At 41.8% G+C, this 17447-nt stretch overlaps 1 protein-coding gene across 1 annotated transcript in view; it reads left to right on the forward strand.

Moving 5' to 3' along the window:
- The window catches only part of ECT2L (epithelial cell transforming 2 like), a 72997-nt gene that overhangs the window by 41398 nt on the left and 14152 nt on the right, over nt 1-17447 (forward strand). The window contains 7 exon segments of the mRNA XM_033094355.1: nt 2518-2610; nt 4182-4364; nt 5721-5824; nt 7487-7612; nt 12926-13012; nt 15213-15427; nt 16412-16559. Coding sequence (XP_032950246.1) covers nt 2518-2610; nt 4182-4364; nt 5721-5824; nt 7487-7612; nt 12926-13012; nt 15213-15427; nt 16412-16559 — 956 coding nt within the window.

Raw genomic sequence — 17447 nt, forward strand, 5'->3', positions numbered from 1 at the left:
CTGAAGACCTCTAATCCACACACTCCCACTTTTTCATTATCACCATGCCTCCATCCTTGGTTGCTTCCTTGTCAAACTTGGATTTAATGGTTCATCATTCTCATTACTATCTTGCAAAGAATCTGAACTTCTTTGTCCCTCTTTCTCCTGGCCAAAGCCCAACTCATGTGGCTAAATGCCAATGGTCAAGACACAATCATCTTCATAATCTATGTCTGTTTGCACTAAAGCAGCTGACGACCGTCGGAAAAAATAAAACAACTGTCCTTATGGATCTGCCTTTACTGGCATAAATATCAAGCAGGATTGCAGCACTGATAAGCAATCCTACATTTCCTTGATAAGTTCATTTTCCCACTCTTTGAGATGAGTATTGTATCCCTTCTCCTCTTTAGTCAATCTTTCAATAACCCTCTCTCAGCTGTTGATGTCACCTTTTACTTCCCTAAGAAAACTCCCCAATTTCCCTCCCACCACCAAACCCACCACCTACCCCACCTCTTACCTTCATTCTCTGTCTTCCCTTTTGTGACGATGGAAGAAGCACCCCTGCTCAAATCAAAGGTCAGCTACTCCCCTCAGACTCTGTATCCCATCGCCTTTTACCTCAATTTCACTCCTACGCTCAAATGAGAATTTGCGCCTCAATTCTCTTTATTGAATCATTTATATTAAATAATGAACACCTGTGGTAACTTCTGTCCAAAATAAAGAGAGCATAAACTTTCCTTCACCACATCTTGAGTTGATTATACCAGTGGTTCTCAAACTTTATTGTGTATTTGACTCACCTGGAGGGCTTGTTAAAAGACCTGTTGCTGGGCCCACCCTAGAGCATGTGATTCAGTAGGTCTGGGATGGAGCTCAGAATTTGCATTTATAACAAGTTCCCAGGTGCTGCTGCTGCTGATCCAGGCAGCACATTTTGAGAACCATGGGCCTGTGCTAACCACCTCTACCTTCCGCACCTGTCAGCCACCCCTCAAGCTCCTGCAAGTGGTTTCTTTATCTCTACTGTCATTTCTTTTGGAAGACTATAAGTGACTTCCATGTGCCCAAATCCAGGGGTTCCTTCTCCATTCTCCCTTTGCTTTGACTTCTCAGCAGCATTTGATGTGGATGAACATTCCTTTAAACTCTCCTTCCCTTGTTTTCCCGAATGCCTGTCGTGCGGGAGACCCTGCTCGCTGCGCCATGTGTCGTGCGGGGCGGCCTGCAGGGTCTCAGCTCCCGCTCCCCACATAAGAACAGAGGACATGGTGAGGCCCAAAAGGAACACCCACGGAGCCATAGATAAGGGAGTCATACCACTATAGTCTCGCAGGCAGCTGGGTTGGAGATACAGGAAGCAGGAGCCACAGAAGCCGCAACCTGTCGTCCTGACTGCAATCCACGTTTGCCAGCCACCATCTCCTTGCTAGCCCCCATTTTCTGCTAGCACAGCCACAGCAGTTATATTAGTGGCCAATGGCTCACTGGTTACAGCTGATGGCCAGCTAATCACAGTTGATGGCCATTTACTACCTGAGCCAGCACCTTTCCACGTGAGGCCGAGAGCCTGGAAACGGCACTCCTGGCTCCGTCCCCACAATGCCACACTCTCCTTGCTTTCCTCTCACCTCAGTGGCCGCTCCTTCTCATCTCCTTTGCTGGCTCCTTCTCCTCAGCAGTACAACCCTTAAATGTGCCCAGGGCTTGATCCTAGGCTCTCCCCTTTTCCATGCCCGCACTTTCCCCTCAGGCAGTCTCATCCATTCCTAAGACTCTAAATTGAGTCTATATGCTGGACACTTCCAAATTTATGCTTCTGGCTCTGATATCTCTGAGCTGCAGACTCATGTCTAGCTCTTACTATATGATATCTTCATATAGACATTTAGTTTGCGTGTCAAATAGCATCGAAAACAAACTCTTCATGTCTCCACAGCCCCAAAGCCACCCTTCCCTAGGATTCCTCAGTTAAAATATCACCATTCACCTAGTTCATAAGCCAAAAACCTAAAATTCATCTTTTGGGGGCATCATGTTAAAAAATTTAAACAGCTTTATGAAGGTGCAACTGACATCCACTAAATGGCACACATATGCTACATCACTGAAGGAGTGAAAGGAATGCCGTGCTACACTTTGACCAGTGTATTCCATTCTGTGTTTACAGTTTTAAACCTTTCCTTTTACAATGAGACTTCCCCTTTGAGTCAGACAATTTTTAGAAAACATATGTAGCCTTTTATCTGTCTTTGGTCTGAGTATCCAAATTTGAAAATAAGCACCAGGTCAAACTTACATGGCCTCTTTCTCCACGCTGTTGTCCAGTTCTCATAGGCTAAGTGTTTGGACCCCCACGCTTAGGGGTGAGCTGTATCGTGTCGATGGGCTATGCCGTGAGGGATTTGAATTGAAGACAGGAACTACCAATGGCCTTTCTTGGCCAGCTCATTAGTGCTCTAAGTAATACTTAACTGTTCCATGGCAAAGCCTGTGCGTAAACTAATAAAAGTATTTTTGACTGTGCAGAGGCAGGAATAGAAGTTCTTTCTCAGCTGTCTCAACTGACTGGCACATTATTTACTGCCCCCACTGGGATTGCAACTGGCTCTTACCAACACAGTAAGTGTCTACTGGGACTCACCACCGTGCCCAATAACAGCCACCAACTCCAGGATCACCACAGGATGACCCACAGCTAATAATGCGGTTCTGGCTGATGTCAATTACTGTCTTTCATTCCTTCTCTGAAACTGTCATTTCCCATCACTCAGTCATTTGCTTAAAATAGGATTAGTTATTGTAAATATTTGCTTCAAACCATCATTTGCAAAACCTCAGTTGAAAACATCATCTTTAACAGTTAAACAAAGATATGTAGTTGCTGATCTAGAGGAATTAACAAGGACAAAGAATAACTTTTCTTACTAAATATAATCAATATGGTTTCGTTTGGAAAAATGAATTGCAGCTGTAAAGAGATGGTGACGAGGCTTGCCTGGGTTCCCTTTCAGTAGCATCATCTGAGAGGAAAACTGTCAATGATAAAATACACCTGAAAGCAAAGCTTCGTTTCGATACAACAGCTCAAGATACTGGATCAAAATGTAACATTGGCTGACCAACAAGAGAGCCACATTGCTTTGTTACAGTAACGCTAATCATTGCCCCCTTTAAGACTCCCTTCCTCTTATCAAACAGGGTTTGGGGTGATGTAGAACCTCTATAAAGCCTTACTTCTCTAATCCCCAATGCCAAGGGCCTTTCAAGCCTGGGGAAAGCTAGAATGATTGGGAAACTTGTAAGGAAAATCATATAACGAAAAGCACATTGACTTAATATAGATTGTAACAGAAGTCCCTTGTTAATTTTAGTTTACATAGCAACATCACCAAATGATAGTATGTTTGGCCCTGTGGAGAGTGGAAGCGGCCTGGCAGAGCATAGCAGGGCAGGCTCTGTTGTCTATGGAACAGGTTTTCTCTTTTTTTCTCCTCTTCTGTCGCCTCTTCCTCCTGTTCATCCTCCTTTCTTCTTATTATTCTCCTCATAGAACAGTCATAAAGATTTTCCCATGTTTAGCAATAAACGTATGTGGGGCGGGGGGGAGGAGAATCAAATAAGTCTATGGATTCAGGACAGAGAATAAAATTTAAATGGCACTGTATCTCTCAGTAATTGATTTTCAAGGAGAGAAACTTGCTTAAGCACCCACTAGAGTCATGTAGAGATATTTGTAGAAAGAGATAGCAGCTTGACCTAATGTAAGAAGATACGCAGTTGGCTATGACAGGAATGACTTTGGATGGCATGATGGGGAAACAAGGCAGAGTGGGGTTTTCTCGTATTTTCATTTTGAGGATATAAACATAAAACAGTATATTCTTACTTAGATGTCTACTCTGCTTCCCCGTGCATAAATTCAGCAGCTGTTTAATTTTTTATTTCAAATATAATGTGTCAACCTGATCTAGCAAAGAGTAGATAGGCATTTGAAATTATTCACTGTGTCCTTTTTGAGTGTCTAATTTTACCTTTGAAAGCAGACTATGGGTGTTTATCTTAGTCTCCTAATGAGAAATGATAATAAGCCTGATATAAATACAACTACGGGTTTTTTTTTTGGTACTGTAAACAAGAATGCTTTCATCTGAGCTTATGTCTGCAAAAATAAAAGGAGAAAATAATGTCAGTTCTTAGTGATTGGCTGGGACAACAGCAGGAAAGGGCTCCCCCTTCCATCTACTTCAGCGAATCAAAGCTGCAGACGTGGTCCAGCCTCACGGACTTCCTGGAAGACACCTTGAAATCAGTGAGGAAACAGTTAAGTCCTCTCTTCGAGGGGCTGCAGAAAACCATCAGTGGCAGGATAATAGGTAAGCACTGTAGATACTTCTGTTGCAGATGATTGATGAAGTTTGTTTCATACCCAGAGTGAATACAAGTGTACGAATGCACCAAGTAACAGTCAACTCGTAAGCGTCTCCCTTTGCTTTCCATACCTCCTTTCAAATATGAATATCCACTAAGAAAAAATATTAAATATTATTTAACAAATATTAAATAAATTCAAAGGTGCATAAATATATTCATCTTCAAAATTCATCTACCGAAAATATACAATTTGGTGATAGACTCTGTGGTCCTCTGCTGAGCCCACTGGACTTTGTTGAATCTATTTTCTTATTTACACTCTGTACCCATGGTTACATTATCACAATGGAGGCTTTGGGAAACAATTTCCTGTGTCAACTAGATCTTCACCTAAATCAGTCCTTTCTCTAAAATACATTTTTTTTTTTTTTACCATCTGGTTAAATGAGTTTTCCATCCACCTTAACTGCCTGTTCCAATGTTCCCTAACTCTTCCCATCTGACTCAATAAAACACCCTATAAAATGCCTTACTTCCTTTCTTCCTTTCCCCTGCCCTGCTCCTTATTAAACGTGTATTTACACCGTTACTGACTACACAAGAGCCACAACACACAAGCACACATGCAGGTATTTTATGTCCATGTATATCCTATATCTCTTTACATAATGGCCTCCAAAACAGGGGTTTGTCCTTTTGGTTTTAACTCTACTACATTTAGTAGATGTTCAACCAATATTTAAAAATAGCTATGACACTATAACAGGGAGAAATTATTTTTCCTCAGTCTTAGATATTAAGAACTAGAGAGGAAAGTGGAAAGATTAGCTTTTTAAGGACAGGAGTATTTTTTGATGATATATGTAAGCAATGAGAAGTCGAATGGAAGAAAATTATTGTCCTATAAGTGCATGTTGTCCAAAATATTTTTTTAAATGTAAAAGATGTCTGTGTAGGTATGATTGTATGTTATTTTTGTGTGTGTGTGGGCTTCAATTATTTATGCATTTGAGCACAAGGATAAAAGGGAGTGTGAAGGAAACTTTGGTGGGATTGAGAATCTAAAATTTAAACTTACAAAGTTTGTTTTCACATGTTCTCTTCTTATTGTCGTATTTATAGATTTTATTCAATGCCAGTTTTGCCAGAGTGGGTGCTTTTTGCATGCTGCACGTTTCGTTGCTTTTGCTCATTCTATATTCTGTCATGGTAGATAATCCTCATGGCATAATAGAATTTTTATTTTTATTCTTTGCATTTTTATCCACTAAAAAGCAACTGTGAGGGCTGAGCTGTTTTTCCCTTGATCACGTCTCTTACATAAATCAATTACAAGACATATGGCCTTATATTTACAGGACAGTTTATGTTTGACACCATGAGTATGACTAACATTCTGAACAACCAAGAAATTGCACAAGTTCTGGCAGAGGGATTGATGGTGCTTTCAAAAGAAAATTCTGTAAGTAGTTTTTTGGAGAAAGCACCCTATAAAACCCCAACACTTAAATAAATTTTTAGTTTGCATTTATTGAGTTTTTTTGTTGTTGTTGTTGCTTTCTGTTTTTTGTGGGTTTTTTGGTGTGTTTTTTTAAAGCCAGTTTATCCCTTCAGGGGCAAATTCCTCAGAAAAATTACATCAGTTTGTAAAAAGAGCCACTGAGAGTTTCTGGGCCCAAGGTCTATTAGGTACACAAAATAGACTAGTAGGAAAATCTTCTAAGTTATTTCAAAGTTGCCTACATTGTGCACAATTTTCTGTCCTGTGATTAATTTCAGTAAGTAGTGACATCTTTAAAATGCACATTAGTGGCTTTGTATTTCACATAAACATTATTCAACAATTAAAACAACAGTATGACAGAAAAACAGACAAAGTGTGAAAGCAGACCTACATAGATGAAGGGCAAAGAAGGCTAAAGGAGAGAGGAAGGGAAAGAAAATACAAAAGAACAGAAATAAGCAAATCAGTAATTTGGTTGGGGACAAGCATGAGGGAAGCATGAAGCATTTTCATTAAAAACAAATCTTGGATACTCTTCCAGAAAAGTCATTCTATGTATCAGAAAGCAGCGAGGAGAGGCAGTGTAAGAACACATTCTTACCCCCAACACCATAGCAAAGCTATAGGAAAATGAAATATGCAGCTCTTGGTCTTGGGAAGAGGGAAATCGGATAGGAAGAGGGATATTAGCATACCCAATGCTATTTAAGGTCTTTGGTTTTCCAAGGAGAGATTCTCAAATATTTCTCTTCCACTGTAGTAATTCTACTTGTGGGTGAATTTAACATTGTCTTTGCATATGTTGTTCTTATCTACCATGGGTCTGCTTTGTTTTCAACTTCCTGGGTAAGCACCAGGCATCTCCAGGGTTAGCTGTCCGCTGTGGAGTCTGAGACGCTGCACTTAGCTGTGATCTGCCTTCTCTGAAGCCTCGGCTCTGAGCAGTCTAGCCAACCCTGGGGCCGCCCAGTGCTGAAGAACCTGGCGAGCTCTGCTGATAAAATGATCGGGGCTGTTCACAGGGATGAGCCTCAGGCCTTGGCCCGCCCTGCCCTGTCTCCCGAAACACCACAGATTTTCTAAACGTGTTTGGTGTAGATTCAGTGTACTTACTGCCACCTAAGTATTTAAAAATAACCTTGTATGGTATCATTTCTACGGTGCTCAAAACCATAGCCTGAGACGGACCCAAATCTGGGAGTTTCAGAGTGTTTTTCCCAGTAACTTAACTCCTGTAGCTTCTCTCTCAGGCCTTTTTTCTGCTGAAAGACGCGATCCTTCCTGCCCCTTCCTCATCTGGCCAAGAGGCCAGCGAGGGCTCCTTAGGTTCTGAAGGTCTTGAAACCCACCCATAAGACCAAGGTGCCAAGCACCTCACTGAATCGTGATGATCGGTTGAGAACCTGTACACGTGGTCAATGGAATATGTGATTCACAACTAAGTCCCAGTTAACTCGAATTGAATAATCATCACTTCGTTTTTTGGATTTAGAAATGAATTAGGTAAAAAGCTGAAAACTCTACCAAAAAAACATGTCGTCTTTTCTAGTGCACTTTTGTTGACCTATATTTCAGATGAATGTTTTACATGGAAATTTTACATGGGTGTGGATTTTTCAGGACAGACCTCTGGAATTTTTGTCATATTTTCTGCTGACGAAATGTAGTGAAAAGAGCATGGACTTTGAAGGAAATGTTATTCTGGCAAAACGTGACCCAAAGACAACATTCAGTTTATTCATGAAGGTAAAGTTATTGTTGCATTTTTATGCCATTGCTTCACTGTGGAGTTAGACACTGGGCTTAAGAAATTCATACATAACAAAGGTAATTCTACCTGAAAAGCTTTCAACTGGTCATTTCTCTGAAGAACTTCATTTTCTTGGATTATTATTTTTTAAGAAAAGGTGTTTTGTAGTATCATGAGTAACATTTAAGTCACTTAGAGGCATAAACGCAAAAGCCACACCATGTTGACTGGACTAACGCTCTTTGGGTCACAGAGGAAAAGGTGGACATTTGCGTTTTGCGTCTTTCTCAGTTGAATCCTGAGATAACCTAAAGACATAAAGATATATAAATGTATATATGTACACATAATGTCCTGGATTATAGGATTTATAGCCCAGGACACTTTTTTTTTTTTTTGGTGGAACTAAGAATGCTTCTTCTTTTCTTAGTTGAGATTCAAATTCATAAGAGAAAAAAAGTGGGTTTGAAGCTAATTCTTCAGGTAAAAAATAATTATTTTTGACAGTATTCAGAATCCATACATTCTTGATTACGTGAAACGCCAGGATTCAGGAAACAATGAAAATTGCCTTGTCATTCAGAGAGCTGATTTCTATGAAACTGTCCTTTTAGAACCATTTTATGCCCATAGAGAAAGTACCTGTGTGTCTCTGATGATGACAGGCTTGGGATGCCATCCTCAACACGAATTCGCCTTGGAGGACAGTAATAGGAATAGACTTGTGAGTTCCTTCAGCAGGCATATCACTTGTTGCCCTACTAACCCGATGTTCTGGAAGTCTTTGTCGACATTTCCTGAGAGGATCGTGAAGTGCTGGACAGGGCAGACATGGAGGACTGGTGGTGGCAGCATCCCGTCTGCCAAGCTGCCCACCTTGCTCAGCCAAACGAAAGGCCTGCAGTTATACAGACCCGCATCCCTGCTGTTATTCGACCTGCCCCTTAGGTTAACACTCATCCCCTTGAAATGGTTTATTCTTCCCAACCACAAGCATCCTCCCTGAGAGGAGGATAAACACATTTCCAGGGACATCTATGCCCTTTAGAAGTCAGAGCCCTGCTTGCTTGCTGCCCAACCCCTAAATCTGTCTTTTCAGGAAATGCTCATGGATCATGTATTAGTCAGGGTTCTCCGGAGAAACAGAACCAAGAGAATGTGTGTGTGTGTGTGTGTGTGTGTGTATAATTTTACGATAAGGAATTGGCTCACACAGTAATGGAGGCTGAGATCTGCTGGGGGAGGCAGACCCAGGAGCGCCAACAGTGCAGTTGTAGCCTGAAGCCTGGCAGGCTCAAGACCCAGGAAGAGCTGATGTTTCGGGTCAAGCCCAAAGTCAAGAATAAGCCAGTGTCCTAGTTTGAAGGTCACAAGGCAGGAGGGATTCTCTCTTACTCAAGTGAGGTCCAGCCTTTTTGTTTTCAGGGCCTTCAACTGATTGAATGAGGCCCACCCACATTCGGGAGGGCAATCTGCTTTACTCAGTCTACCTATTTAAATGATAATCCCATCCAAAAACACCCTCACAGACACAGCCAGAATGATATTTGACCAAATGTTCGTTCGCTCCAGTCAAGTTGACATACAAAATTAATCATCACTGACCACTTCTCAGGTGGGGGCCAGCCCCCCATCTTCTCCATTCAGTTCCCTAAATATTTGCAAGAATTAACTGTGTGCTAGGCACAGGGCTACACCCTGGGAATAGACAGCAAACGAGGCATAGTCCCTGCCTTCAAGGTGGATAAAACGATAAACAGATGATGCAACGTGATGGTGCCTGTCAGCAGAGGGCACAGGAGCAGATGGGAACCCCAAGGCAGGTATTTAATCCTGATTCCCTTTTTGCTTCTCAAAGGCCTTTTGTCCTTTGAGAAGCAAAGGCAGGCAACTCCCTTGTTGCCCTATTAACCTGATATTCTGGAAGGCTGTCAACACGTCTTTAGAGAAGAGCAGGCACGGAAGACCGCTAGTGGCAAGCCACTCCAAGTCTCTGAGATCCTTGGGGATTGATTATTTTCCCCAAAGGGTAGATATCATCTCCACCCATTCTTCAGCCTGTGAAAGCCTTTGAAAAATAGCGCTCAGGGCTCCAATACCACTGGTTTTCCCTTAGTTCACTAAAGGGAATAATCAAATGTAAACACATTACACAGGTTCCAAATTCTCCCAAAGTCCTTACAACATCTGGGTCATTCCTGATTCCCTGGAAACCTTATTGGAGTTCTTCCATCTACCTTTATTCCAAAGGTGAAGCTGTCACCCCCAATCCCAGACATGCAGACCCCAGAAATGCCCCTCTTTGGACCAAGAAAACCTGAAAAAAGCAATAAGGACAAAACTATAGTGCTTCCCCCTTGGAAGTGTTCATTTTACATTGATAGAACTTACTACTGGGGAGAACCATTTCTGGATTCTCTGACACCTAAAAGAATGGTCACGTGGATCCTTTCCTCTCAGACACTTTCACTCTTCCCTCTGCCAAATAAAATCCCCACAGAATCAAGCCTTTTCAACCTACTGGTGACACAAACATGTAATCACTTTAATGAAATAATGCAGAAAGTTTGAGCTAAAAGTTGCCTCGGTGCTGGGATTCGGGCCTGCTAGTGTTGTATCAACTGCTTGTAATGAAACTACAGAAATGTGAACCTCCTTAATGCCTAGAAATCCCTTTGATATTTTTTCATTTTCTGAAATTGATATTTTTTTAAAATCAAATTAGAAAAAAAAATGTATTATTTTCTATTTAACAATTAAGAACTCATGAACAAAGCCCATAAAACAAAGTTGGGGACACCCAGGAGAAAAAACCACAGTTGAACTAGGATAAAATAGAGAAACTGAGTTACTACTCCACACATTAGGGTTTAAAACTAGATATGTGTCCAGAAGGGCATGCAAACCTCATAGCTTTAGGAGTGGAAAGTAAGGCTTCTGCTGAGATAATTGTTTTAAAGAGCTTTCCATAGGGGCTTATGTAAGGGCTTGTCTGCTAAATCCAGGACTAGATACACACACACACACGTATATACATATATAGAGATGTATCTATCTTTTATCTGTCATATACCTACCTATTATCACCCGGCCGCCCGATCAATAGTGACCCCTGGGTTTTATGTGCCTGGAGTGTTTACACTGATACCATACAACCCTGGCAATGGGGCACAGCCAGAATCTTAGTTGTTCCTGAGCTACACCTCTCATTATCACAACTATTTCTGGCCCCTAATCTAGGCAGCCAAGTGTTTTCTAGGAGGAACACCAGCAAAAACTAGGATGTCTTTGGCAAATGCAGTGCCTGCCTCTGCTCCAATGTGGAAAAAAATTCCTACCATGTGATCCCAGGTCTCCCTTCCACGTCGTGGAGAGAACCAAGGCAAAGGCCCACCACTCCCAATAATTGTTTTCTTATAAATGTGCAGCTGTTACTTCCTCTGAATTCATCCCTAACGACAAAATAAGGAATGGCATCTTAATCTGAAAATAGCCTCTAAAAATCCTAATAATTCAATGTCTAATGTATAATGTGAGAACTTGCTGGTTTTAGGTTCAAACAAAATTACTGTTGCAAATCAATTTCTTACCCATACAGAAAACTTTATATGTAATAAGAATAACTGCTGCTGTAATACCACGTTTCCCCGAAAATAAGACCTAGCGAGACCTTCAGCTCTAATGCATCTTTTGGAGGAAAATTAATATAAGACCCAGTCTTGTTTTAATATTAAACAATCTTAAATAAGATTAAACAATCTTATATTAAAATAAGAGTTGGTATAATATAATATAATACTGGGTAATATAATAATATAATATAATATAATACAGGGTCTTATATAAGACTAGGTCTTATATTAATTTTTGCTCCAAAAGACGCATTAGAGCTGACGGTCTGGGTAGGTCTTATTTTCGGGGAAACACAGTAAGAATAGCTGCTGTCCTAGTGTGAGCAAACACTTCTGCAATAACCAGGAGGTCTGGGGGCCCCTGCCGATGCCTGAGTTTTCATGCATAAGCACTCATGTGAGCCTTCACAACAGGGTGATACTCCAGATAAGGGTGCCTCCCTTATCCGTGAGAGCCACGGTATGATTCTGGACTGTTTGGGGTCTCTTAGTCGTGGCCAAGACAGTTTCATTTCATTTTGTGTCTGCAACCACATCTATCTACACGACTATTGGTGTCACCACCGACTGGTTGAGAAGTTATTGTTTCTCTATATAAATAATCAGCACAATTATTTATTTCGAAACAAGACAGTGTCCCATGCATAGAGATTTTGAATTATTTTGTCAAAACTTGAAGTATATTTCCCTGCCGCCCCCCCCCACCTAAATATAAATATTAATACCTGGAGGGCTGATAAGGGACAGCCACAAGTGGGGAAGACACAAGAAATGACAGGAAGACTCTGGAGCAGACACAGAGCACCTGTGCTCAGGTGGGGCCTCCTGACCAGGGAGAAGCTGCTGGCCGCAGTCCAGGGACTTATACAAAGCCTGCAGGCGGCCAAAAAGAATGGCTGTAGATCAAAATAAAATTTTGTTTTTGCCTGAGTGAGCCAAACAGAGTCTTGGTTACAAATAGATGTTTCTCCTGCAGTCTCACCCATGGATATCAAGGGGTTATTTACTATGGAGAGTTTTATCTATGACTAGGAAGGGCAGCAATTATTGACCATTAATCCTCAGTAGCTCTCAACACAAACATGGGACCAGGGTTCCATTGCTAGACTGAACTGCAGAGGTGGGTTTTTTTCTAAGTGCTAATTTATAAGGAAGCCACAAGAACAATTAACACAATACAATAAAGAAAGAATAAGCCATATTTACATGTGGAAACACATAGGTCTAGAAAGGGCATGGGAATGGTTTCTGATACATTTTCACTGGGTGACTTTTACAAAGTGCCGTGAGCTCTTTTCCCTGGCATCTTAAAAGTAAGATAACCTGTTTGCCCTCTGACACGGGACAGCAGAGCTGAGGCAGCGGCTGTGACCCAGGGTGGTGTGGGATTCTTCCAGCGGTAGAGGTAGCTGCAGAGCAGAATCACTCCCCTGGTTCCCAGGGGAAAAGGGAGCCACCCTGAACTGAGTTTCTCGTCTCATGCAATTCAAAGGAAGTGAAAGGTTTTTTTTAAAAAAACATAAAATATAACGTAAGAGAGGCATCAGCTCTGTTGAGTGCTTCATCGTGATGTCCAGGGAACGCTGTGTTAGGGCCGAAGGCAGAGCCAGCGAAAGGCTCCCAGGGGCACAGACCAGGTCCTGCATCCAAATAATCAAGTCTGCATTCAATCCTCAGGAAAGAAACGTTCTGGAAGACAATCCTCAGGACAAAAAATCAAGTCTCAGCAAAAATGATCCAAATTTTGAGATGCTGGTTCAGCTGGTAAGCCAAATATTATGTAGTAAGAATTTTCCTTTTGTTTTTCTCCCGACCAAAAACAACCAACCAACCACCAAAAAACCCCCACTTTGGCCTTCATTTTGGTTAGGGCTTCTTTTTTCTTGAAAGTTTCCCTTTCAAGGGGGAAAAAGAAACTCCCAAATGTAATTGGGGGGAATCCCGTCATTAGATTTTTCCTTTGAATATGTCCTGGTCTGAAAAGAAGTTGAGCCAAGAGGGTGGAGGTGTAACATCTTGGGAGCAAGAGCCATGTCTGTGACTCCATGATTTTCTAATATGAAGCTGGGATGGGATTTGAAGAAATGGCTCATGCACATAAAAATGTTCACAGTTCCTAACTGACCCGCCAACTTAGGGTCTGACTTCAAATGTTGAGTGTAAGCAATATAACATTTAGGGCTCCATCTTTCTGTTCCGAAGGGTAGTAGTGCATGGAGGAGGCTGCAGTGCAGCAGAGGCGTGGGCCGCCCCCCACCCCTGGCCCTAATACACAGTACACGTGCGCTGTTTTGCATTTCTTCAACTCCTGTCCACGTTTGTTATCATAGTTCATTCTCAGAATCCTGTCTGGTAGGTGTTAGTAACCACATTTTGTAGATGAGGAAGTAAAGTTAGAAAACATAAATGACTTCTCCAAAGTCAGACAACTGTCAGAAAGAAACTTCCCTCCTGTGGTCCTGACCTCAGCCCCGAAGCTGTTTCCCTGCCAACACCCTGGTGAATCCATCTACTGCAGGCAGTGCAGCCCATGGTCCCTGCTGGCAGGTGTCACTCACCCATCCCCAGGAGTAACCAAGGAGAATATTTACATAGTGCACTGAATATGACAGTACCTCATCTGATTGTGGGTAATAAGACTTGACAACAGTTTTGAGACAATGACAGGTCGGACCACTGAGACCTTAAGTCAAAATGATTATACTTGTTGGATAACTCTGACATTTTAAAAAGTATGTACATAAAAATAAAAATATATAATATGAGCTGCAAGCCAACTGCCAAGTGGGATACACATGTATTTTTTATAACTTGTTAGATATATCTAAAGAGGCATATACAGACCATGTGTTTGAGAGATAAAACTTGAGAACAGTGCATTTATAGTGTTTCGGACAGAGTGAGTTTTCTATTTCTTCTCTTAAATTACTTTCACATTTTAATTTCAGTTCATGGACTTCTGGTTGACTTACTTTGGGTGAAGATCACATGACATTACACTTTACTATTCTCATATTTTCTCTGGGGCAGTATGGGGTATACTCAGGACTGGAGGGAAAAACAAATTGTGTTCTAAGAGTAATAGTTCTAGGCTCAATACTAGGCCATTACATTTTAGAAATTTAAATATTATAATTGTGTTCTATTGTAAAGATGCTCATTTTATAACTTTGTAAAGTACAGATGAAAAAAATCACCTACTCCCTGTAGAGAAAATTAATTTCTTCAAATATAAACATAGCACACATAATAATAGGGTGTGGAATTTCTATCCACCAGTGTATGAGTTTTCTCTCTGCATTAAAAAATAAAACAGGCCTTTGAAATATAGAAAACGTAGCTACCCAGGATTCATAGTTCCCAAGTTAGGTGCTTTTTCCTAAATACTGAAAGAAGAGCATGAATTTCTGTATTTCATAATACACCTGTGGGAAGCCAGTTAGTTCATAATGAGAGGACTAGCTCACTTCAGTTCTTCTGTTTGCAGGATAATCAATAAAACACCACCGGGAAAAAGAAACAGGAAAACAAACAAGAGTGGGCAACCCAAAGGCTTCCTCACCACACCGTCACCTCCAGGGAGGCAGAACTGACTCTGTCCTTTCATCATTGTACAGCCAGCGACTAGCACACAACACTGAACACGTACTTGGATAGGCAGATGGATAAAAGTAAATCTCAGTCCGCCCTGGTTACGACCCAAGATTAAATCCCATCTCTACTGCTGCATCACGCTGGCCTGACACGAGGGGCTATTTGGTGATACAAGCGATGGTCAGCGGGGCCCTCCATAGTGCCCTGTCAAGGTTCCCTTCAACCTTGCATGTCACAAACCGGAAAGGGGGTGTCTCAGAGTGACTGCCTGACTGCTCAGTACATCCATCTCTGTCTCCTTCGACTTTCAGGGTTTTTGAGGTTGTCATGACTTTCATGATTTCCTATGATTCTTAATGCTTTTCTACAGGAAAGAAAGCTCCAGATGGACTCGGCCACAAAGCGAACTAGAGTTGTCAGGGAACTCTTACAGAGTGAGAGAAAATATGTGCAGATGCTGGAAGTCGTGAGAGATGTTTATGCAGCGCCACTGAAAGCAGCACTGTCATCAAACAGAGCAATTCTGAGCGCTGCAAATACCCAGATCATTTTCTCTGATATCCTGCAGATTTTAAGTCTCAACAGGTAATCCCTGAATAGGGATTTTTTGAAATACTCATTATGCGGTGGGAGGAACCCACACTTAACAGTTTCAAAATCTGCAGGAGGCTCAGTCATTCTCTGCCCCTCTTGGGGACCCTGATCATGTCACAGAAGAGAGAGGGTCCTTGCCACTGGGCTGTGACCAGTGGTGGTGATTCTGAGGGCCTTATCCCTGCCTCAATTCAAAGCCACGGTGCAAGGACTGGAGCTCAGCATCTGAGGATTCTGTATTCAATACACTGTGCAAGCAAAAGACAACAGTGTTTGTCATGGGAAAGGAACCGAAGGATTTAATAGGGTTAAGTCACTAGGATACTCTGCTTAGAGAACCCAAGGCTGGGGGTCAGCTTAATAACAGTACACTATTTCGAGTGTGTAATAATACACACAGGAAAGTGTTCATTTGCACCAGTGGTAAAGTAAGATGAACTGAGCTTGTGCTTCTCTGCCGGTAACTGTCTATATAACGTGGAACAAGTTCCTTACCCTCCCCGGGCCCCACGCCCACACAATGAAGAGGTTGAACTAGGCCTAGTTCGAGGCCTAATTTCAAGGCCAATTTTCAAGGCCTAGGATGGCTGAATGAGTGATAACCTTAGATCTGGGGAAATGGGCCGAGGGAAGGTTATGGCATTTGAAGTGAGCTGAGCACTCTGCTCTGAGGACTGTAAGCAACCTCCCCCTGCCTGCCTGCCCGGCCAGGTGGAACTGGAACTTTAGGGGCAGCCTGTGGAGGCCAGCCTGGGGTTCTGACTCAAGGATGTAAGTAAGGTGAACCCACTTCCTCTCTTGCCAGCTCCTCCTTTCCTGTCAAATCTATACCACTGTTATCAAAAGTATTTGACAAAAGCCCTGCCATAACTGACGAGGCTGAACCTGGCCGTATTAATGACCAGTAATCTATTTTTTAAGCTTATAGGTTGTCACTGGCCAATATCTCATGGTCATGCTTTTCTCCTATTACAGGCAGTTTCTAGATAACCTGAGAAACAGACTGCAAGATTGGGGCCCAGCTCACTGTGTGGGAGAAATATTCATAAAGTTTGGAAGCCAGTTGAACATATATACTAATTTCTTCAACAATTACCCTGTTGTTCTGAAAACTATTGAGAAGGTAAATGATTCAGTTACCACCAGATATTTATTAGACCTGAGCTTGAAAGGAAGTTTTGTGTATAATCCAAAGGACTAGAATTAAAAGGAAAGTCTTCTTCCGTACTCTTCGTTGCCAGATCTCCTCCTCTGGTTTACTGTGGACTCTTTGAGAACAAGGACCCTGACTTATTGAATTTTGTGTGACTAGGGGCTAGCGTAGTGCTTGACACAGCAGGTCCAGGAACTGGTTGTTGGGCTAAAGTAATCCTCATGCAAACTGCCAGACTTCCATCTGTCACAGGTACCCTGTGGCTCGGGTACAGGACAATGTTTAATGATTAGGTAGAAGCAAGACTGTGAGCTCCAAAAGCCTGGGGGATGGCAGGCCTCTGGGTGATTCATGACGTCTCCCTTTGCAGAACTCTTCTCACCCCACCCAGAGAGTTTACCACCACCAGACAATTCGCTTATGTAACAATTGCACAATAAGGCAATTTCATAGAACTAACCGTGAGGACAAGAATTGGAGCAAAGTATCACATACTATCAGAAACCAATTGGTGCCAAAATTTTTACTGTTATGGATAATAATGATATCTCTTTCACTAGCATAGAATGTGCATGTAAGTACTCAGTAATTGTTAGCTATTAATATTTTTGAGATCAGTGAATATTTCATTTCTAGAAATTAGCATTACTGGCATCTTTTAGGCATGTACCTACTGAGAAAATGAGGTAACTTCCTGGGTACTCTAATGGTGATGAATGAATACACTTTAAAACAGATGTTCAATACAGTGGAACACCTTTATAATGTTACACATGAGTAACAGCAGTATTATAGGTGAATACCATGAAGTCTCTTACTGTAAGGAAATCACATTTACTTCGTGAAAGGCACTTTATG

Source organism: Rhinolophus ferrumequinum, chromosome 3 (assembly GCF_004115265.2).
Source record: "Rhinolophus ferrumequinum isolate MPI-CBG mRhiFer1 chromosome 3, mRhiFer1_v1.p, whole genome shotgun sequence".
Taxonomy (NCBI): Eukaryota; Metazoa; Chordata; class Mammalia; order Chiroptera; family Rhinolophidae; genus Rhinolophus; species Rhinolophus ferrumequinum.